Below are 23,066 nucleotides of genomic sequence, written 5' to 3'. Positions count from 1 at the left end.
CTTCTATGCTGATTCAGATTGTGTGAGATATTGCACAAACCCTTTAACAGGAAAGTCTCTGTTTCCTATAGCCCTCCCACTTTTCTGAACATAAGCCCTGCTGGTTTTCAAAGCCAGACATTCTAGGGGCTCATGTTCCTGGTGCAGGATCCCTGGGCTAGGTAGCTCAACGTGAGGCTCAGACCCCTCCCACCTTGCAGAAAACTTCTATCATTGTGATATCCCTCCCATTTGTAGGTTACCAACCCTGAAAATTTGGGTCCTAACTATACTGTCTCCACCATTTCTACTCATCTTATTGTGGTTTCTTATTTTTAAATTTTTATTGTATATTGGAGCACAGCTGATTAACAATATTGTGCTTCATGTGTACAGCAAAGTGATTAGGTATACATATACATGCATCTATTCTTTTTCAAATTATTTTCCTATCTAGGTTATTACAGAATATTGAGTAGAGAGTTCCCTGTGCTATACAGTAGGTCCTTGTTGGTTATCCATTTAAAATATTAATATAACTATGTATACATGTTAACCCCAAACTCCCAATCTGTTCCTCTTCCCTACTCAGTTAACTATATATTTTTTCCCTCTAAGTCTGTGAATCATACTGTTTAGTTCCTTTATGTATTTAGCTGGAATAAATATTTTTTGCTAGTCTTCTGGTCCTTCCCATAGATAGATAGTTGTTATGCAAATAGTTGTAATTTTGGTTTGTCTCTGGGAGATGAGTTCAGGGTCCTCTTCACCATTTATGTCACCTTCTGACCTGCCCAGACTTTTGATGATAAAGATCAGAATGATATAAATAAATTGAGAAGTTTTCTGATATTCACTTCTTCTATGTGATACTGTTCTCAACAGAAGCTATGATCTTTGTACAATTCATTATCTCATTTTTATTCCATTAAAATAAAACTGAAGTGATAATAGTAAATGATAAGTTCAACAGATAATCACTGTGTCTTATTGGCTGGCATGGGTCATCAGCCGCTTAATATAGTTCTAACCATTGACTTCCTAATGAGCAGTTATGAGCCTGGGTAATTTCTGTGCATATTAAGAATGACTAAAAATTTAAAAGGCAGGATAAGAGTAGTTTTAAATTTAAAAAAATTCCAACTAATCTGTTAAACGTCTTATACATATAGTACTTAGATACTCTAGAATGCAGTAACCCCTAGTTGGCCTAAAAATGATCCTTTTATTACGCTTGAGAAGAAATGTAGGTTCTTATTCGAATAGCCCTTATGACAAGTATTTTAAGTAAATAACAAAGATAATTTTCTCTTAAAGAGGAATTTTGAAAATATAAAAAATTCTTAGCTAAAACTATACTCATTTAATATGCAAGCATACTGTTAATATATAATTGTATATAGAAAATTGATTAGCTTCACAGTTTTAATTTTTATACTTAAGGATAAAATAGATTTTTAAAGGTTTTTTTTTTCTTTCTCTTCTTTTAGTAGCAAAGAGAATGCACTGCTTTTATTTTTCAGTTATTTTTGTTCCACAGATTTACTCAGTTACAATGATAGTGTAAAAAATTATTTGTACTTTTTTCCATTTCCCATATTTTATAGACATTTCAATACAGCAGTCATATTTTGTCAATTAGGTATACCATTGATTTACTTAAAAATCCCTTATTGAAAGAAATTATTTCCTCTTTTTACCACTTTACGCTACAATATGCATTTTTATGCACAAAACAAGAGCTTTAGTCTAAAAGCAGGTATTCTCTCATCAGGCACCTTGTTTCAGGTACCTTGTTTATAGGTAATCAAAACTGTTAGGCTTATTAGCTATCTACTTCGGAGGAACTTATTTGAGATTATGAGCTTCTATTAAAGAATTGAAACAATTCTTCTATATATCTAGATTATCTAGATTAATACTACCATGAAATAGATTTTAACATGAATAAATAACAGGTTATTAAATAAAGTAACTGCCCATAAATGTTACCATTTACCTATTAATCAAACCTGCAAATGTAGAGTTAAAGTACTTCTTTATTCTAATTCATCATGAAACTCTAAATGCCAGAGCTTCTCTAGCATTTGTTCAAGTTCCATTGAAAGATTTACATTAAAAACTTATAACTCCTATAAGCTGCTTTTGAAAAAACCATAATGCATTAAGATTCCTTCTATTGCAAACTTCTACCCTCACCCTATTTTTGTCATAGCATGTATCACCTTCTAATGTATTACTGTTTACTTATGTCTCCTTCCCCTACAAGGTAAATTCCATTGAGGAAGATACATTTTTTGTTCATTGACATATCCAAAGTGCTTAGAATACATGCTCTGTATAAAGGCTGGAACATGATAAATATCTGCTGATTTAAATGTTGGCTTGACTTATGCTATCTTTGCCTGTTTCTCTTTCCATTTGTTTATCTTATTCCTGTATTTGCTTCATTATCTTAGAAGGCATTCTCCATATGGTAGCCTCAGAAGCTCCAGGCTTTAGTCATCTTTACAGCTAGCTAGCAATTCCAAAGGAAAGAGAATTTCTACTTTCTAATAGTCCTAGAAAGTTGTCAGAGTATACTTTTATTTATTTATACTTTTATCACATGCCCAGTCCTAAGCCAGTCATTATGATAGGTTATAAGTAACAATGAGAAATGGGTTGCTTTGATTGTCTTGGGGGCTACAGAATTTGACCTGAGGAACAGCAGCATCCCCTGGGAGCTTGGTAACTATGTAGACTCTCAGGCCTCAGTATAGACCACCTGAATCAAAATGTGAATTTTTAACAGGATTCACAAGTGATATGCCTTTATTCTATGATGCTAGTTGGAGCTGGAAAGACAGGAAGGGGGACGAGGTCAGCAAGTCACACAAGTGAGAGTGTGACGGTTGCCCAAAGAAAACTTGAATGCTCTTACCAATATGCAAAATGGATGCCAGGCAGTCAAAAGCAGCAGGTGTCCATTACCATACGCAATATGTATTCAGCAGTCCATCCTAAAGGAGATCAGTCCTGGGTGTTCATTGGAAGGACTGATGCTGAAGATGAAACTACAATACTTTGGCCACCTCCTGTGAAGAGCTGACTCACTGGAACAGACCCTGATGCTGGGAGGGATTGGGGGCAAGAGGAGAAGGGGACGACAGAGGATGAGATGGCTGGATGGCATCACCGACTCGATGGACATGAGTTTGGGTAAACTCCGGGAGTTGGTGATGGACAGGGAGGCCTGCAATTCATGGGGTTGCAAAGAGTCGGACACGACTGAGCGACTGAATGGAACTGAATTATTATATACCACATACAAGATACCTTAGGAATCAAGAGATTAAATTATTTGTCCAAAGTTCTTACTGGGGAGGCAAAGAGAATTAACATGTGATAGAATATCAAGTACTAACAAGTATGCTGGAGAATAAAGAATGGAGGGATAGAGCATTAGCAAGATGATGGGAGGGGTGATCAGTTTAGAGAGAAAGTCAGGGTGAGCATGAGGAAATAAATTTTGATTATAGATTCGGAGATAGGGAAAGAAAGCAAGAAAGAGTGGGAAAGGAAGTTTTGCTACAATGAAGTGAATACAGGTGATTAATTCAGAGAGACAACCAAGGGTCATTTCATAAAGAAACTCTGGCAATGATTATGATAATTATCAATTATTTCTAGTACAATGGAAAATTGTTGGAAGCTTTGGAGCAAGGGAACACATGATTTTATATTTCAAATATACTGTCTAGGGAGCAGGCAATAGTAAATAAAGGATAAATGGAGAAATGTAAGATGTCAGGGAGACTAGTTAGGAGGTGATGACATGCTTAGGCATGCTTAGTCTTAGGCAAGAGATGAGAGAGAGTGAGACCAGGATGGTAATGGGGATGATAGAGGGGCTGGGAATCTATAGAGAGTCCTTGACTCATGATGATTTGACTAAAGTTTTCAACTTTATTATGGTGTGAAAGCAATAGGTATTCAGTAAAAACTGAACTTGTGAAACTTTAGAATTTAATATTTTTCCAGGCTAGCAACATACAGCATAATACTCTCTTGAGAAGCTGGGCTGCCCCAGCACCCAGTCAGCCATGTGATCAGGAGGGTGAAAACAACTGATACACTTAAAACCATTCTCTATCCATTCAGTTGCCCTGTTTTTCACTTTCAGCATAATATTCAATAAAGTATGTGAGATATTCAACAATTTTTTTATAAAATTGGATTAATATTAGATGATTTTTGCCAGTTGTAGCCTAATGCAAATGTTCTGAGCACATTTGATGTAGGCTTGGCTCAGCTGCAACGTTTGGTAGGTTAGGTCTATTGAATGCATTTTTTTTTAACTTATGATGGGTTTCTCAGGATGTAACCCCTCTGTATGTAGAACGATCCATATTGTGGATTGTTAATGAATTGAATGTCTGTGTGAGATAAAAGAAATATTCATGTTTTTGCCTTGAGAAAATGGGTGGACACTATTGCTAGTTACTGAAATAGAGAATCTTGAAGATGGGTCATGTGGAAAATCAAGAGGACCTTTTTGGAATGTTAAATTTAAGATGCAAAACTACTGAATTAAATCCTTTGAAGCAGCATTGCCTTTTTCTCTGGGTCCAATAGAATTTTTAAGTAAGATTTTCAAAGCCACTAAACAAAAAGAAATTCTTTTAGTAATCTATTTTTAAGTGTTATTGAATCTCTTTTGAAGGCTACATCGAGATTGGAGGTTCTGGATACAATTATTTTGAAAGGAAGTATTTGTCTACAAAGCCCAAATATCTTTTTATTTTCATCCAAACACTAGCTAGAAAAATCAATATTTTATTGTAGAAGGAAATGGTTTGGCTGCTTAAACATTTGGGGGAAAAAACAAAATTCTGAAAAAAAACAAATGGGTGGTGAGGAGTAGGAAGGACTGGCAGGTGATAAGCCTCAAGAGTCCAGCCTCATTTGAAAATAGTAACCTAAATAATGATATTAGTTACAGACATTTAGACTGACTTTGCTGCTTGGTTGGGATAGCATATCAAGACTGGGCCACTTTTTTCCTGTGCCAAAGTGTGGTTGCTTAGTGCTCTTAAACATGTTAAACAGACATCTTTTCAAAATCTAAGAATTAATTGTCGTCTTATAACAGTTATTTAGCCACTTCAATTAAATGTCATTTTAATATTAGTAATGAGCAATTCATGTCACTAAAATTAGTGCTGTTATTTTTATTTCTCAACTAAAAATCACTCTATTATGATCCTCAATGGAAAATTCATTTTAAATTCATATATTCTGCTATTAAATGAAGTACAATTAAGCAATTTTAATAATACGCATGTGAGTATATTTCATTTGCTTGTGGCTTCTTATTTATTTACTAACTTTCTCAAGGATTTGAAGTGGTTTACACTAACTTATGAAACAGGGAAAAATTAGTAAAGAAAAAGGTCCTAAACCTAGATAAAATAAAAATTCAAGAAGGAAAACTTAGAACACAAATGTGTCATCCATTGTGAGGGTCATACTTATGTATATTTCTCATTAAATGCACAAGTAGTGAATTAATGACACTAAAGGAAAAATAGGAGGAATACAAATAGTGAAGCCACTGGAACTTTCATTAAAAAGAAACCACATTATCACATAGCTCAATTAAGCTTTCATTATGAGATGATAAATTAATACCAACTTATACTTACTTAATTATTCAGTTTAAGAAGTACAAGTACTTGGTGATAAATATTTACATTTTAAGTCATAACCAATGGAAAAACTTTTTCTATCCATTTAATGTACTAATTGGATGTTAGCAAGAAATCAGTGTAGTAGCAGCTGCACATGCAATTCAATTTGATGAAATTTTAATTATAGAGAAAAAACTGATAGCAAAGCAGAGTGAAACAGTGCTAAAATGAAAATAGCATAAACAGATTTCAATGTTTCTCTGAAAAATTCCAGGTGTTGTCAAAGTGGATTACGGAGATGTATCAGTCAGAAAAACACTAAGAGAAAATCTGAAGTGTAAGCCCTTTTCTTGGTACCTTGAAAACATCTATCCGGACTCCCAGATCCCAAGACGTTATTACTCACTTGGAGAGGTATGAATTATTTATTTTGGTTAAGTTATAAATATATTTTGCAAAAGAGCAATTTCTAAGGAGCTCAATATTTTTATGCTATGAATACAATGCTTTAACGGTTTTTAAACAGATCTATTATAAAAGACTTCTCGTAAATTACAAGGACCATAAAGGTCTATATCATTGGGATTTATAAAAAACACAGTTTAAGGTAGAATAAATAGTATTTTGTTTCTTTATAAATACTTCTAAAACTTTTTAATCATATGGAATTTAGAGTCTTTGAGGTTTACAGCAAATTTTGTTTTTCTTTATGTAGGCTATAAGTGTTAATCTTTACTGTGGGAAAAGAAACTGGAAACTTTAAATTTATTAATTTACTAATATAAGTAACATATTTTTGGAAAGTAAACTTTATAAAGCAAAATAAAATAGTAAGAAGATTAAGTTAATCTACATTTTTATAAATTGCATCAAGAACTGGCCAAAAAGAGGTAGCTGGATTCTTGTATCTGCTTTGATATTCAGTCTTTTATAATATAGCACACCAGGTAAACCAACTGAAGATTCCCTATACATTCATGAGAAGTGAGGGTGAAAGGGTATTATCATAATACTATTATCAAAATCATACTGACTTTGGACACATGGAGAACCCCTGATCTGTTCCATACTTTCTCAAAATATTATCTTTTTTAATAAATATTTTCACTTCTTACCAAGTTTTCACTCTCACTCATCCAGAAATCTACTGTTTCTAATAACCATATACAATTCAGAGGACAAACCTGCCATAACTTTATTGTATTCAGAAGAAAACCATGCATTTTTGTTATTTTCTCTTCCTCTGTGACTTATTAAATTTTTATTGGAGTATAGCTCATTTATAATGTTGTGTTAGTGTCAGATGTACTACAAAGTGATTCATTTATACATATATACATATATACATATATACATATATATATATATATATATATATATATATATATATATATTCCTTAGATTCTTTTCCCATATAGGCTACTACAGAGCATTGAGTAGAGTTCCCTGTGCTATATACAGCAGGTCCTTATTAGTTATCTATTTTATGTTGTGTATATATCAATCCCAATCTGCCAATTTATACTTCCCTTCCCACCACCCTGGTAACCATGTTTGTTTTTACATCAAATATACTTCTGTTTTGTAAATAAGTTCATTTGTACTTTATTTTTTGGATTCCACATAAAAGCATTATTTATTTTGCTTTCTTACTTCACTCAGTACAACAATTTCTAGGTCCATTCATGTTGCTGCAAATGGAATTATTTCATTCTTCTTTGTGGCTGAGTCATATTTCATTATACATATGTACCACATCTTCTTTACCCATTACTCCATAGATGAACATTTAAGTTGCTTGCATGTCCTGGCTACAGTTAAGTATTGCTTCGTTAAACACTGGGGTGCATGTATCTTTTTAAATCAAGAGTTTTCTCTAGATAACATGCCCAGGAGTGGGATTGCTGGATAATATGGAAGTTCTGTTTGTAGTTTTTCTTAGGGAATCTCCATACTGTTGTTCATAGTGGCTGCACCAATTTATATTCTCACCAAAAGTGTAGAAGGATTCCCTTTTCTACAGCATTCATTGTTTGTAGATTTTTTTATGATGACCATTCTGACCAGCATAAGATGTGTCTCATTATACATTTGATTTGCATCTCTCCAATAATTAGTGATGTTGAGCATCTTTTCATGTGCTTTTTGGGCATTTGTATGTCTTCTTTAGAGAAACGTACACTTAGATCTTCTGCTCATTTTTTGTTTGCGTTGTTTGGTTTTGGATATTGAGTTGCATAAACTGTATATTTTAGAGATTGACTCCTTTTCGGTCACTTCATTTGTAAATATTTTCTCCCATTCTCTGGGTTGTCTTTTCATTTTGTTTATGGTTTCCTTTGCTGTGCAAAAGCTTTTAAGTTTAATTAGACCCCATTTGGTGTTTTGTTTTGTTTTAATTTTCATTACTCTAGGAAGTGGAGTTTATTTTTGTGTATCTTGCTAGGGAGCATTCTACTTTCTTTCTTTTTTTTTTACACTTAGCTGTCCAGTTCTCCCAGCACCACTTATTCAGCTTTATCCATTGTATATTCCTGCCTCCTTTGTTGTAGATTAGGGGGCCACAGGTGTGTGGGTTTGTCTCAGGGATTTCTATCTTGTTCCATTGGTCTATATTTCTGTTTTTGTACCAATACCATACTGTCTTGATGACTGTAGCTTTGTACTCTAGTCTGAAATCAGGCAGTTTGATTCATCCAGCTCCATTTTTGCTTTCTCAAGATTGCTTCAGCTATTCAGGGTCTTTTGTGTTTCCATACAAATTATAAAATTATTTGCTCTGTTAAAAATTACCATTGGTAATTTCATAGCAATTGCTTGAATCTGTAAGTTGCTTTGGGTACCATATCTTTAGAGATTAAAAAGTTAGCTATATCATAACTGTACAAGCATATGGTCATAATACATATTTAATTGCTCAAAATAAGAGTTATCCCTTTATGAATTATATGCTTCATATTGGTAATTTCCCACTTAATAGGAATTACATTTGAGAAAACTAATTTATTATTTGTTACATTAAAACATTTTAATATCAATAATACAATGCATTTGGAAAATATTATTTGAATCTGCCATTTTTATAGGTCATAACAGCAGAATATCTGAAAATTCAGTCTAATATTTTTTGGTTCATTTGCCAAGATATCGATTCACTAGAAAATAAAAACAGACAATTCATTTCCAGCTGAATTGTTTTTAAAGATTTTTTTGTGTGTGCCTTATCCATACACTGTCAAATATCTAACATTAATCTGAATTCTGTAGTGCAAAGGTTCATGTGTAATAACACTGAATATTACCACTTTCTAGCTGTAACTTTAGTCCTGTGCCTCTGGCTTTTTTTTTTTTCATTGGGATGGAGTGTTATTGCTATTGTTTTTAAATATTCAGTATTCCCATGTTAGCAGTAAGTCACAGGATTTATTTATATTTAATACATAAAATAGAAGAGTGTTTTTAAAACTAGAGCTCTATGTGCATGCTAGTTATTATAATCTACTTCTACTAAAGATCTCCAATAAAGTATCTAATACTCATTTCTTTTATGGAAAAGTTTGTTGGGCCAATTGTGAATTTGTACCTTTAGAAGAGGGAGTTTTTCTATTCTCGTAGTAGGGTATTCCTCCCATGGTAGTCAATGCACCCAGGTAGTGAGTAAACGCTGATCACTTTTTCTAAAAGAAGTTATAACCAAGACCTGTTAACAAGACAGATGAGTTAAGAGGAGTTTTTGGAAATTATCTAAGGCCATCAGGGTGACTCCTGAGAAAAACTCAGGACTCTGAAATAGAACCTAGATATCTATTTCCAATTTAAAAATTCAGTTTCATACTCTCCTGCACTACACATTGAGAAATCTAATTAATTGACTTTCTGAAAAAATGAAAATGAAGTGTGAGAAAATTCCTTTATACAACCTACTGATTTTAAAGTAGCTATCTTCTTTAATGGATCAGGTGGCTTTATTTTAATTTACAGAAATAATTTGAAAAACTTTTGAAGATAGAAATATACCTTTAGGATTTTTGAAACATATCCAGGAGAGGCAACATGGTGTACTGAAAGAATTTCAGACTTTGGAGTCAAGCAGAGGAGGGTCTAAATCCTGACCTCCCATTTTAGGACTCAAGTAGCACTAGGTCTCTCTCTGGTACCTAGCGGTAGAAGGAAGGTTATCATACAGGTGACAGTGATGATTGAGGATACAGAGCATCTATAACCCCACCTAGCAGAGGAGTAGCAGCACCAGTAGTGACAGTTATTGTAATTATTATAGCTACTATTGTTTTCTTACTATGTCAAACATTACGCTAGATGCTTAAAAATTGTATTTTTAAAAAATCACAATTTCTTGGCAGGTTTTGTTATTATCCCCAATTAAATATGGAAACCTTTATGCAGAAAATTCACAGGATCAACCTAATGGTCATAGAGCTAGCTAAATATTGAAGTCAGGATTCAAATACATTTTAGTCTGACAATAATGTTCACTTTTCCTTTTAACTAGAAGGAGAAAATGGATATCACTATATGTTATTCATTCAAAATACTTTTATTAATTAAGAGCTTAAGCTGTAACCTGTGCTATATGCTAAGGATGAAAAGTCAACAAGAAAGACCTGTACTCTTAAGCCATTCTACTGAAATGGGGGTGAGGGAAAAGGCAAGAGATAATCAAACAGGTAAGAAATTCAGTTGAATTTAAACTGTCCTATGAGGTATTTAAAAAACTCAATAAATTAAAAAATCTATGAGATATATCTGGTTTTGAACTTTCTGGGATATTAATGTACTACAGTTTTCCATTTTAAAACCACCCTTCAAGAGATGCAGTCCTGCAACAATTTCCTTGAAAACAAGAAGGACAAATTCACCAAGCACTGCTTTCCAATTCAATTTTGCACAGTCATGTGTAGTCATAAACACTTTGATAATGAGTTTGAGATAAACTATTAATGGACTATATTGGATGACAGTCATTTAAATCTTTTTCTTTCTTACTGTCATTATGTATGAAGGCACTGTCTCTCAGATAGTCTCAAAGTGGAACCAGGTGTCCAAAGCTACTTATCTAGGGCACAGAGTTATTTCTTTGAAGTAATTCACATGTACTCAATTTCAAATGAAATTGTTAGAATCTAATAATTTACAAGTTCTTTAACTTTCAATGTTTTTCAAAGCCCAGATGTTTAATATTGCAGTGCACTGGTGCAAATAAGTATTTTCACGTCAATTTCTCTTTATAGCTTTCCTTGTTATATTAGAAGATAGAGGTAAACTTGATATTCAGTTTCTATCAGTGTATATTGTCGCCAAAATAATCATCAGTATTGATATCAGACAACTGTTGTAATTTCTTACATTTGAATTTTATGCAGGTAATTGAAATATTACTTCACCCAGCCCATGAATTACATGCAATTTCCAATGGGAAGTTAAAAGCTGAATTGCTTTGAACTAAAACCTTTAGGTAGCTTAATGAAGCATATGCCTTTTAGACTTAGTAAGCAGATCATAATGGAATAAGGAAGAGGAGCTTCCTGCAGCATTAAATTCTCTCTTAACTAACACTAGCTTATGTATATTTAGCATGTCAGCTCCTGATCTTATAAATATAAAAGCTAATTCAACTATAAGATTGAAAATTGGCTTTCTAAAGTAATAAAGCTTTACCCTAAATTTTTGGCCTTGGACAGGCCAGCATCTTGGGGAAAAAAATGTTTTGTAAGCTATGTGGAATACAGGAATACAGAGGGCAAGAGGGAAGAGAAGAGGAATTCTGGAGCCAATTGACTTAACTCTTAGGGCTTAATATCCGTATTTGCATGCTGCTTGGAAGACATTTTGACAGTAGTCTCTGAATTTTTTACTGCCTACTTGACACCTTAGCACTTCCTTTTTCTCTTGTATTCTTTAACCTTATCAACTAGTTAAGATCCTCGCACACATTGACACTGTATTCCTTAAACACTCTTAAAGAACAAATTTCAGTAACTAAAAATAGACATCTATTGAAGCTGCTAGGCTGCAGGGATTAAGGATAAAATCAGTTACTGCCAAATCCAGAGGCTAAAACCCTGAGAAGTGTTATGTGTCTGTTGGTAATCAGATCTATTTATAAATTCACCATCTTCTTGATCTTTTAATAAGATAACCAGTAAAAAAAAAAAAAATGCCTCATATTTTAAAACATGCACAAATGGGGCATTCTCTCTGCCCATGATCATATTCGCAAAACTCTTTGGGACCCAGTAACTGATTTTTATCCCAGTGTAACTAATACACAGGCAAAATATATTGCTCTCCATCACGTTAACCCTAAAGAATGTTGACCTGGGTAACCCACCTATGGATGAAATTAGTGAGTTTACTACTGGAAAGTGGTTTTTTTTTTTTTTTCTGGCTTTACACTACTGATAAATACATTAGAACCATTTCTGATTTTATTATTTAAATATTCATTGGCATAAACAACTACAACAAACTATATTCCAGTTAGAGCATTTATGAATTCTCCTAGGATTGATTTTGTTATCCACCAAAATATGTGAAATTGTCCAGTATTCTGTATTTACTGTTTTGTTGAAGGAGGTTAAGATATCACATACTCTGTGTTTTTAAATCTCACAGTCAGGTCATTGGAAACCCAGGTTTACATAAGAGAAGTCAGCTTGGATTTGTTAATTATATAGATTTTGCAAATCTATATAAAACCATCCTTCTGATTTATTCACAATTTGGTAAAGAGAAATGCATATTCACTACAGCAATTATAATATGGAAATATTAACATTAAACTTGAATTCACTGCAAATGTATTTCCTTTACAAACTAAAGAGAAACCAAATGAAGTTGACATATTTAAAATAATGATAATGAGTAACATAATATACAGTTGAAGGATAAGCATGTATTGGAGTAACTAAAGCCAAAAAAAAAAATAACTAAGTTTAGTCTAATTTTAGAATGCATTTTACATATTAGCTTTGAAATTCAAAGGTGGTGGGGGTGAGAGTTTATGCCTCTCCATTAGAATTGGAGTTCCCACTTTTGCTTTCTGTTACCATCCGGCAGAGGGAGCAAAAGCTAATGAATAAACCGTGTAAGTGGTAACATTACCCATGATCCTGCCAATGAGTAGAAACTTTTAGAAAAAGACTTGCTGATTTCTAACATCAAGACACAAGTGGGAAAAATACTCCCAAGTTTATGTCATTAAAGACTATTCCTCAGGCAATAAAAGATTATGTGTAAACAAAGAAATGTCAAAGTAGACAACAAAGTTAAAACTCTGTTGGTCCTACACCAGGTACTCAAAGCTATAAAATAACACAAGGGATGAGTCACAAGACTTTCCCAGAATGCAGAACTACCCATATGCTCTACTTATGTTGATTCAGGTTGGATTCTGTAATGAGTTTCTGTAGATGAAGTTCCTCCATGTTTGTCTGCCTAGATTTTTCTTAGGATTAATGAATGGCATAATCAAGCAATTGGTCTTGTCAGGTAATATAATACCAGTGACAAGCTCAGGATCTTTCCTGATATTTCATTTTGTTGCTTAAATAGCATTCTTTGGGAATACATACATATATTTTTTCCTGTATGCTAGTATCTTCTATTATACATTAAGATTAGATCATTGAGGACTGTCAGAAGACACTAGTAACCATTTTTATGTTTGAAGAAAATATTAGATTTCTAATGTTAGACTCATTTACTTGAGAATACCCTGATGCACACCATGCTGCCTTATAGGTGTTCATACATTAAAAAAAAAAAATCTAGATATCATAGGACTACTGCAAAAACCTCTCAGACATTGTCTCTATCCAGATGGTATGTTCTTCTCAATTTTTTAAAGTGGATATTGACAGCCCTGTTCCCTGACACTTCATTCTCTAATATTTGTATCCAGTGTCATCTTGACAATAGACAGAAATAATTTTCATGACCTGGACCCAACAGTTTGGCACTCAGCATGGAAACCACTTTGCTTCTAGACTTTTTGACCTGGTCCTCAGGTCCGATCTTAGGCCACTTCCCTGTTCCATGTGTCTTTGGCACTGTCTGGATGACCTTTCATTTACCTTTGCCTTTATTCAACTGGAACTTAATCCTCCCTTGCTCTTTTCACCCCCTTTCTGAAAAATACTGCCTACCAGTCTAGATGTCAGGACTAGGTAATTTCCAACCTCACTGTAACTTTCAATTACTTATTTGAGCAAACTACTTAGCTTCTTTGTATCATAATGTTTTCATATATAAAATTAGGGTAATAGGTTGGTTTTTAATTAGTTATTACACATAAGTGCTTGAAACAGTTCATGGCACATACAACTTCAATTATTCAATTTTACTGTGGTGGTTGTCTTCCCTGTCTCATTCTGACAGCTTTCCTAAGCCACTGACTCCTATCTGTTTCCAGTCTCCCAGAACTCATGTCCAGTTAGCCTCACCAGATTTGACTTGAGTCCCTATACTATATCCTCTTAGTACCTGCTACTTTCTAAGGGACAATTAATGTTTCATGTCTAGAAACTGTCAAACCAATTTTCAGGAAGGTTAGAATCTGTCATGAAGAGAACAAACTCCTTTCCATGCACTCCCCAAAATGAATCTATTCTGTAATTCTGAAAAAATAACAGCAGCAGTGACATAGTTTCAATCTTTTTGAATTCCTCAACTGAATCAGAGAGAGCATCCAGGTTAGCAAAAACAAAAAGTGATGGACAAATTTAACAATAAAATTAGACGACAAGGTATTCTCACCAGTCCTAAAGTATGACTTGTAAACTTCATGACCATCAGTTGAGTTCAGTTCAGTCGCTCAGTCATGTCTGACTCTTTGCAACCCCATGAATCGCAGCACGCCAGGCCTCCCTGTCCATCACCATCTCCCGGAGTTCACTCAGACTCGCGCCCATCGAGTCAGTGATGCCATCCAGCCATCTCATCCTCTGTCATCCCCTTCTCCTCCTGGCCCCAGTCCTTTCCAGCATCAGAGGCTTTTCCAATGAGTCAACTCTTCGCATGAGGTGGCCAAAGTACTGGAGTTTCAGCTTTAGCATCATTTCTTCCAAAGAAATCCCAGGGCTGATCTCCTTCAGAATGGATTGGTTGGATCTCCTTGCAGTCCAAGGGACTCTCAAGAGTCTTCTCCAACACCACAGTTCAAAAGCATCAATTCTTCAGGCTCAGCCTTCTTCACAGTACAACTCTTATATCCATACATGACCACAGGACAAACCATAGCCTTGACTAGATGGATCTTAGTCACCAAAGTAATGTCTCTGCTTTTGAATATGCTATCTAAGTTGGTCATAACTTTCCTTTCAAGGAGTAAGCGTCTTTTAATTTCATGGCTGAAATTACCATCTGCAGTGATTTTGGAGCCCAAAAAAATAAAGTCCGACACTGTTTCCACTGTTTCCCCATCTATTTGCCATGAAGTGATGGGACCAGATGCCATGATCTTCATTTTCTGAATGTTGAGCTTTAAGCCAACTTTTTCACTCTCCATTTTCACTTTTATCAAGAGGCTTTTCAGTTCCTCTTCACTTTCTGCCATAAGGGTCATTTGCAGATTGTCATCCGCCTATCTGAGGTTATTGATATTTCTCCTGGCAATCTTGATTCCAGCTTGTGTTTCTTCCAGTCCAGCGTTTCTCATGATGTACTCTGCATAGAAGTTAAATAAGCAGGGTGACAATATACAGCCTTGATGTTCTCCTTTTCCTATTTGGAACCAGTCTGTTGTTCCATGTCCAGTTCTAACTGTTGCTTCCTGACCTGCATACAGGTTTCTCAAGAGGCAGGTCAGGTGTTCCGGTATTTCCATCTCTTTCAGAATTTTCCACAGTTGATTGTGATCCACACAGTCAAAGGCTTTGGCATAGTCAATAAGGCAGAAATAGATGTTCTTCTGGAGCTCTCTTGCTTTTTCCATGATCCAGCAGATGTTGGCAATTTGATCTCTGGTTCCTCTGCCTTTTCTAAAACCAGCTTGAACATCTGGAAGTTCACGGTTCACATATTGCTGAATCAAATCCCTTATGATTATACAGTGGAAGTGCGAAATAAATTTAAGGGACTAGATCTGATAGATAGAGTACCTGATGAACTATGGACTGAGGCTCATGACATTGTACAGGAGACAGGGATCAAGACCATTCTCATGGATAAGAAATGCAAAAAAGCAAAATGGCTATCTGGGGAGGCCTTACAAATAGCTGTGAAAACAAAAGAAGTGAAAAGCAAAGGAGAAAAGGAAAGATATAAGCATCTGAATGCAGAGTTCCAAAGAAGAGCAAGAAGAGATAAGAAAGCTTTCTCCAGCGATCGATGCAAAAAAATGGAGGAAAACAACAAAATGGGAAAGACTAGAGATCTCTTCAAGAAAATTAGAGATACCAAGGGAATATTTCATGCAAAGATGGGCTCGATAAAGGACAGAAATGATATGGACCTAACAGAAGCAGAAGACATTAAGAAGAGGTGGCAAGAATACACAGAACTGTACAAAAAATATCTTCACAACCAAGATAATCAGGATGGTGTGATCACTCACCTAGAGCCAGACATCCTAGAATGTGAAATCAAGTGGGCCTTAGAAAACATCACTATGAACAAAGCTAGTGGAGGTGATGGAATTCCAGTTGAGCTATTTCAAATCCTGAAAGATGATACTGTGAAAGTGCGCATTCAATATGCCAGCAAATTTGGAAAACTCAGCAGTGGCCACAGGACTGGAAAAGGTCAGTTTTCACTCTAATCCCAAAGAAAGGCCCAACCCCTTTCCAAGTGTGAATTTCAATTGCTGACTGGGGCTTTACTGCAAATCACACCATTTTCCGCAACTCTGGCAACCATTACCTGACCATGGGGTTCTGTACCATACAAAAAAGTTGAATTGTAGAAACCTAATCCAGCATCTACAGAAGTTTCTAATCATACTCATTTGCCAAGAGGGAGAAACAGGCACCTGAAGCATAGATAACTAAATATATCCAAGTAATGAGTGAGTGAACAGTAGAAATAGGTGTCCTAATAGGAGCCAGAGAAAAGAACTTTTTGGAAGCAGAGTGGACAAGTGTAAAACCTACTACTTTGGGTTGAGACTAAAGGAAAAAAATCTAAAACATTCTATTAGAAAAGTTTTTCTTCTTTTTTACATTCACTTGTACTTGACTTAGTAATTTGGGCAACTTTAAAGTCAATAAATGGCTTTTGTAAAATTACATTTGGCACAAATATATATTAACATGTTAATTATGAGACTAATGCAGTGTCTGAGTGTAAACCATGAGTCTTATGTTTGCAGTTGGCAATTTAATCTTGGTTTTGAAAAATTTTTCCTGTGAAATCACCATTTATCCTTGTAATAGTTTTTCTTAGGGTCAACTGCTTCCCACTGTTTGGTATTAGGAATGCAAAAAGATTCATGTTTTAGTTAAAAAATTATCAGTGTAATTAATCTTTATAAATGTACAGAATGGAGCATCCAGTAATGAAGCAACGAAAAATACATAAATTTGCATATTTGACTAATTTGTTTCTATTACTTTGCATATGGCACTGTAGGACTTAAGGACTTCACAAATACACTACAATTATTTGGGTGGAATTTTGAGACTGTCCTAATTTTCAGAAGATTTGGGAAGAACTCCTAATTTGTAATATGTAGATGTTTTCTTCTTCTCTAATACTACACTATAAACAAAGAGTGCCTCTTGACTGGATGCTAATGACAATGCCAGTGCTATTCAAGTTTACTTGAATGGGAGTTTAGAATGTTGTACAGATATCATAATAGGCAGAGAAAAATAAATATTTAAAGCTTTGTCTTTTCCTTGGAGAAATCTCCTTACAAAAATATTATTTTGCTATCAATAAGCAATTTGAAAATACCAAAGATTTTCTGACTTACATTTTTGTGTTTCCTTTAGATAAGAAATGTTGAAACAAATCAATGTTTAGACAACATGGGCCGCAAGGAAAATGAAAAAGTGGGTATATTCAACTGTCATGGTATGGGAGGAAATCAGGTAAACTTCATTTTTTATCAGCTTCATATTTGTGGGGGAAGATATTGTGTAAACTATCCAGGTAGATTATGGCTCACTGCCAATAACAGTGTCTTAGTAAATTGACAAGCATTCTAATCAAGACTTCATTTATGTCCTTAACATATAATAACTATGTTATTATTCCAAGTATTATAAGAAAACACTGAAGAATTTAATAAGTAGGGCAACATCTTTAATTAGCCTAGAGTGAATGAGGGCAGCCAGATGTTTCAGACCTATTTCCTGTTACCATGTATGAGAAAGTGAGGACTGCATTTTATTGTTAACTCAATCATATAAAATAATCACTCAACAATTATGGTTTCCAAATGGTGCTTACCCTGAATTTCTTCTTCAAATGTTTCTTGTCTATCATGTTTTCTATGACTTTTGGTAGTTTAATAAAATTTTAAGTGCATAGATAAGCAGGTTTGTTAACAACTTTGCTTTGGTTATCTGAAGATGCCCTTCAGATCGGGTAAAAATGTATTATTTAAACAAGATTTATACTTAACTAAAATTCTAGGACACCTGTTTTGTGTGTGATGGTCCAATTAATTATCAGAACCTTACCAGACTATAACAAGGATTCTTGTGTTTTCTGTAAGCAACGAAAAGCAGTACTGCAAGGTGGAAAAAGTAAAAGCTGCGTGGCTGTGAGTCTTGCTGCCACAGCCACCTTCAGAGGTTTAATTTGACGTTCATGGGAAATTATAACAAAGCACAGTTAAGAGATAGCTGCTCCTTGGTAGACAAGTTGTCTAAAAGGGTCAAGGTGAAGCACATGAGTGAGCTGTTTATCTGGTGTTTTAGAATGAACTGAGGAGGCAGAAATGATTCTGTTCATCACAACATGATGGTGATTATTTGTAATAGCTGAATGTATCAAGAATCCATCTTCAGGATCAAGATGTCTGCTCACCTACTCCCATAAATACATCAGAAATACATCTATAACTGTAACGATTCACAAAGAATATCTACTGAACACTGGCAAAAGACCTCAGACTTCTGAAAGGGCAAGAACCCCTCCCATAACTGGATAGGACAAAAGAATAAAGGAAAAATAAAGTAGTCAAAATGGGAACTGCACCCCAGGGAGGAAGCTATGAAGGAAGAAAGCTTCTGCACCCAGGAAAGTCCCTTCTACAGTAGGAAGATCAGCTGGGATCTTCCAGCTGATGGAGAGGAAGCTTTGGAGCCAGGGAGGAGAGGGCAGCAACCAGCCTGAGTGAGGCAAGATGAAGAGTAACCTGCACAGACAGATCAGTAAGACTGCCTTGTGCTCCCCAGCCTGAGATGCTTGTCTGTCAGTATGGACAGGGGCTGGGTGCTGAAGCTTGGGCTACAGAGGTCAGACTCAGGTAGAGGACAGGAATCGGCTGTGCAGAGACACCCTGCCGGACTGGCAACCAAAGATGTACTTGGAAGAAGCTTGGGGATGCCCGAGAGGCAAGGTGCCAGTGTTTTGGAGATACAGAAGGAGAGGGGTGGGACTGCCATAGGAGCTTCTTTCCCTGTGCACACTCTTAGGTAACAAGACACCACCTACATGAGCTCCAGTGATGGGCACAAGCGAACACTGCCACTAGCCCACCCAGAAGCAGTCTCCAATGACTGCCCCTGCTGCCCTGGGAGTGCTCCGGCTGCCACTGATGTTAGGAAACCCAGGAGGAGGTGCAAGCATTCTTCAATATCTGCCTGCCAGTCAGTATGATACACCACATCAACAAACTGAAGAACAAAAACTAAATGACCATCTCAAAAGACACAGAAAGAGGTTTTGACAAAAACCAGCACCAATTTATGATGAAAACTCCCCAGAGAGTCATCATAGAGGGACCCTTCCTCAGCATAATAAAGGCCGTATATGACAAAGCCAGAGCTACCATCACTCTCAGCTGTGAAAAACTGAAAGCATTTCCCCTAAGATCAGGAACAAGACAAGGATGTCCACTCTTATTCAACATAGTTTGGGAAGATGATCAACATCACAAATTAAGAGAGAAATGCAAATCAGAACTACAGTGAGGTTTAACCTCATACTGGGCAACTGGTAGAACACCCATCATCAAAGTCTATAATCACTAAATGCTGGAGAAGGCGTGGAGAAAAGGGAACCCTCCTACACTGTTGGTAGGAATGTAAATGGATATAGCCACTATGGCGAATAATATGGGGGTTTCTTTAAAAACTAAAAATAGTTCTATTTTAGTTAAGAAACCCTCATATTGTTTTCCATAGTGACAGTACCCACTTACATGATCCAGCAATCCCACTCCTGGGCATATATCTGGAGAAAACCTTACTCAAATGATGCATACACCCCAGTGTTCACTGCAGCACTATTTACAGAAGCCAAAACATGGAAGCAACCAGCATGTCCATCGATAGAGGAATGGATAAACAAGATGTTGTACACATATACAGTGAAGCCATAAAAGAGAATGAAATAATGTCATTTCCAGTAATGTGGATGGACCTGGAGATTATCATAAATGAAGAAAGCCAGAGAAAGACAAATATCATATACTATTGCTTAATGTGGAATATAAAAGATGATACCAATGAACTTACATATAATACAGAAACAGACTTGTAACAAATTTCTAGTTACCAAAGGGAAGATGTGTGGTGGAAGGATAAATTAGGAGTTTGGGATTAACATAAACACACTACTATACATAAAACAAATAATCACCAGAGACCTACTGTATAGCACAGAGTACTCTACTCAGTATTCTGCAATAACCTATATGGGGGAAGAATCTGAAAAAGAATAAATATATGTATAAGTAAATCACTGCTGTATACCTGAAACTAACACAACATGTAACTCAGCTATAAGATTTAAAGAAAAAAAAAAAAAAGATCCACAGAGAAAAAGCCAGAATGAAATGGCCCTGTTGAGTTTTGGCATCATACTTCAAATCAGACTTTTGTACAATTCAATGGAAAACAGTAAAATGATGCTTCTCCCTACAACTAAACAAAGACAACTTAATTATTAGAATCCTAATTAGTACCTCGCAGTTTAAATTTAAACAAGAAAGTATGTGAGTCAAACCTTCTAAATTACAGCATGGGGAAATGACTATGTGAGAGATGATGGAAACAACCACGTAGTCAGAACAATGACAGAGCATTCGAAAACGGTCCAGCTTATTATACTGATTCATGGTGAGTGTCCAAAGTTTCTATTACCAAAGTCACGGTGAATTCAGCCCCAAGTGGCAAAAGCTATCATGGGACTAAATACACTGGGCTTTACTTTTTCATACAGCGTGAAATCTGAAAGTAATCAGTTGTTGATAATTTGTTCAGGTCCTCAATAATTCCACCAAGAAACCAGATACTTTCTATCTTTCCATTCTTTTTTTTTTTTTTTGATGAAAATTATACATTTAATTGAGAGAACATAAAAGAAAATCCAAACAAATAGATCTACAATATTTTTAGATCAAATATTTCTAATGCAATACTATAAAGATATCATCTCCCCATATAAATCTCTATATTTCCCACAAGCTAAATACCAATGGGATTTTATTTTTTATTTTTTTTTATGATTTTATTTTATTTTTTTTTTTTACTTTTTTATTTTATTTTTTTTTAGTTTTTTATTTTTTAAATTTTAAAATCTTTAATTCTCACATGCATTCCCAAACATGAACCCCCCTCCCACCTCCCTCCCCATAATATCTTTCTGGGTCATCCCCATGCACCAGCCCCAAGCATGCTGCATCCTGCGTCAGCCATAGACTGGCGATTCAATTCACATAATAGTATACATGTTAGAATGTCATTCTCCCAAATCATCCCACCCTCTCCCTCTCCCTCTGAGTCTAAAAGTCCGTTATACACATCTGTGTCTCTTTCCCTGTCTTGCATACAGGGTCGTCGTTGCCATCTTCCTAAATTCCATATATATGTGTTAGTATACTGTATTGGTGTTTTTCTTTCTGGCTTACTTCACTCTGTATAATCGGCTCCAGTTTCATCCATCCCATCAGAACTGATTCAAATGAATTCTTTTTAACGGCTGAGTAATACTCCATTGTGTATATGTGCCACAGCTTTCTTATCCATTCATCTGCTGATGGCCATCTAGGTTGTTTCCATGTCCTGGCTATTATAAACAGTGCTGCGATGAACATTGGGGTACATGTGTCTCTTTCAATTCTGGTTTCCTCGGTGTGTATGCATCAGCTGGTCACAAGAGGGCTGCTAAAACTCCAGACATCATGTGTACATTCAAAGCAGGAAGAAGTGGGAATAGAGAAGATTGAAACAGCCATACCTGTCCTTCTATTAAGCAAAGCAGATGCCTTTCTAGAGGCTCAACACACCTCTATGTATGACTTTCTGGCCACAAAAGTCTAATTTTGACACCTCATGGCACAAATACACTAAATACATCATCTCACTCTCACACATAGTTTTTCCTCATAGTTTATTTACCATGGTATTGAGTAGACATTTAGAAGTGTCTCCCATAATGATTTCAACAGCTTATGAAAAAAGCAACTCATCATTTGTACTACGATGACATGCAGAATTCTAAAAGAAAACATTATTTATGAAATCACTCTGATTCAAATATAGATGAAAATGAGGGAGGAAGAGCCTTCAGGTGAATTATCCTCGTGGATTCATTAAGATGCCATCAGTTCAGTTCAGTAGCTCAGTCACGTCTAACTCTTTCCAACTCCATGGACTGCAGCATGCCAGCCCTCCCTGTCCATCACCAACTCCCGGAGTTTACCCAAACTCATGTCTATTGAGTTGGTGATGCGATCCAACCATCTCATCCTCTACTGTCCCTTTCTCTTCCTGCCTTCAATCTTTCCCAGCATCAAAGGCTTTGCAAATGAGTCAGCTCTTCGCATCAGGTGGCCAAAGTATTGGAGTTTCAGCTTCAGCATTAGTCCTTCCAATGAACACTCAGGACTGATCTTTAGGATGGACTGGTTGGATCTCCTTGCAGTCCAAGGGACTCTCAAGAGTCTTCTCCAACACCACACTTCAAAAGCATCAATTCTTCAGCGCTCACCTTTCTTTATAGTCCAACTCTCACATCCATACATGACTACTGGAAAAACCATAGCCTTGACTAGATGGACTTTTCTTGACAAAGTAATGTCTCTGCTTTTTAATATGCCATCTAGGTTGGTCATAATTTTCCTTCCAAGGTGTAAGCATCTTTTTAATTTCATGGCTGCAATCAGCATCTGCAGTGATTTAGCTGCTAAGTCGCTTCAGTCGTGTCTGACTGTGTGACCCCATAGACGGCAGCCCACCAGCTTCCCCCATCCCTGGGCTTCTCCAGGCAAGAACACTGGAG

At 35.6% G+C, this 23,066-nt stretch overlaps 1 protein-coding gene across 8 annotated transcripts in view; it reads left to right on the top strand.

The window, feature by feature from the left end:
• The window catches only part of GALNT13 (polypeptide N-acetylgalactosaminyltransferase 13), a 655,388-nt gene that overhangs the window by 588,678 nt on the left and 43,644 nt on the right, over positions 1-23,066 (top strand). For 4 of the 8 annotated variants that reach the window (XM_069574410.1, XM_069574411.1, XM_069574414.1 and 1 more), the window contains exons 10-11: positions 5,926-6,065; positions 17,603-17,701. In XM_069574410.1, coding sequence (XP_069430511.1) covers positions 5,926-6,065; positions 17,603-17,701 — 239 coding nt within the window. The remainder of the gene's footprint in view (positions 1-5,925; positions 6,066-17,602; positions 17,702-23,066) is intronic. The other 4 variants (XM_069574417.1, XM_069574415.1, XM_069574418.1 and 1 more) reach the window with 1 other exon arrangement.

This window comes from Ovis canadensis, chromosome 2 (assembly GCF_042477335.2).
Source record: "Ovis canadensis isolate MfBH-ARS-UI-01 breed Bighorn chromosome 2, ARS-UI_OviCan_v2, whole genome shotgun sequence".
Classification (NCBI taxonomy): Eukaryota; Metazoa; Chordata; class Mammalia; order Artiodactyla; family Bovidae; genus Ovis; species Ovis canadensis.
This window is presented reverse-complemented; position numbering and strand designations above follow the sequence as displayed.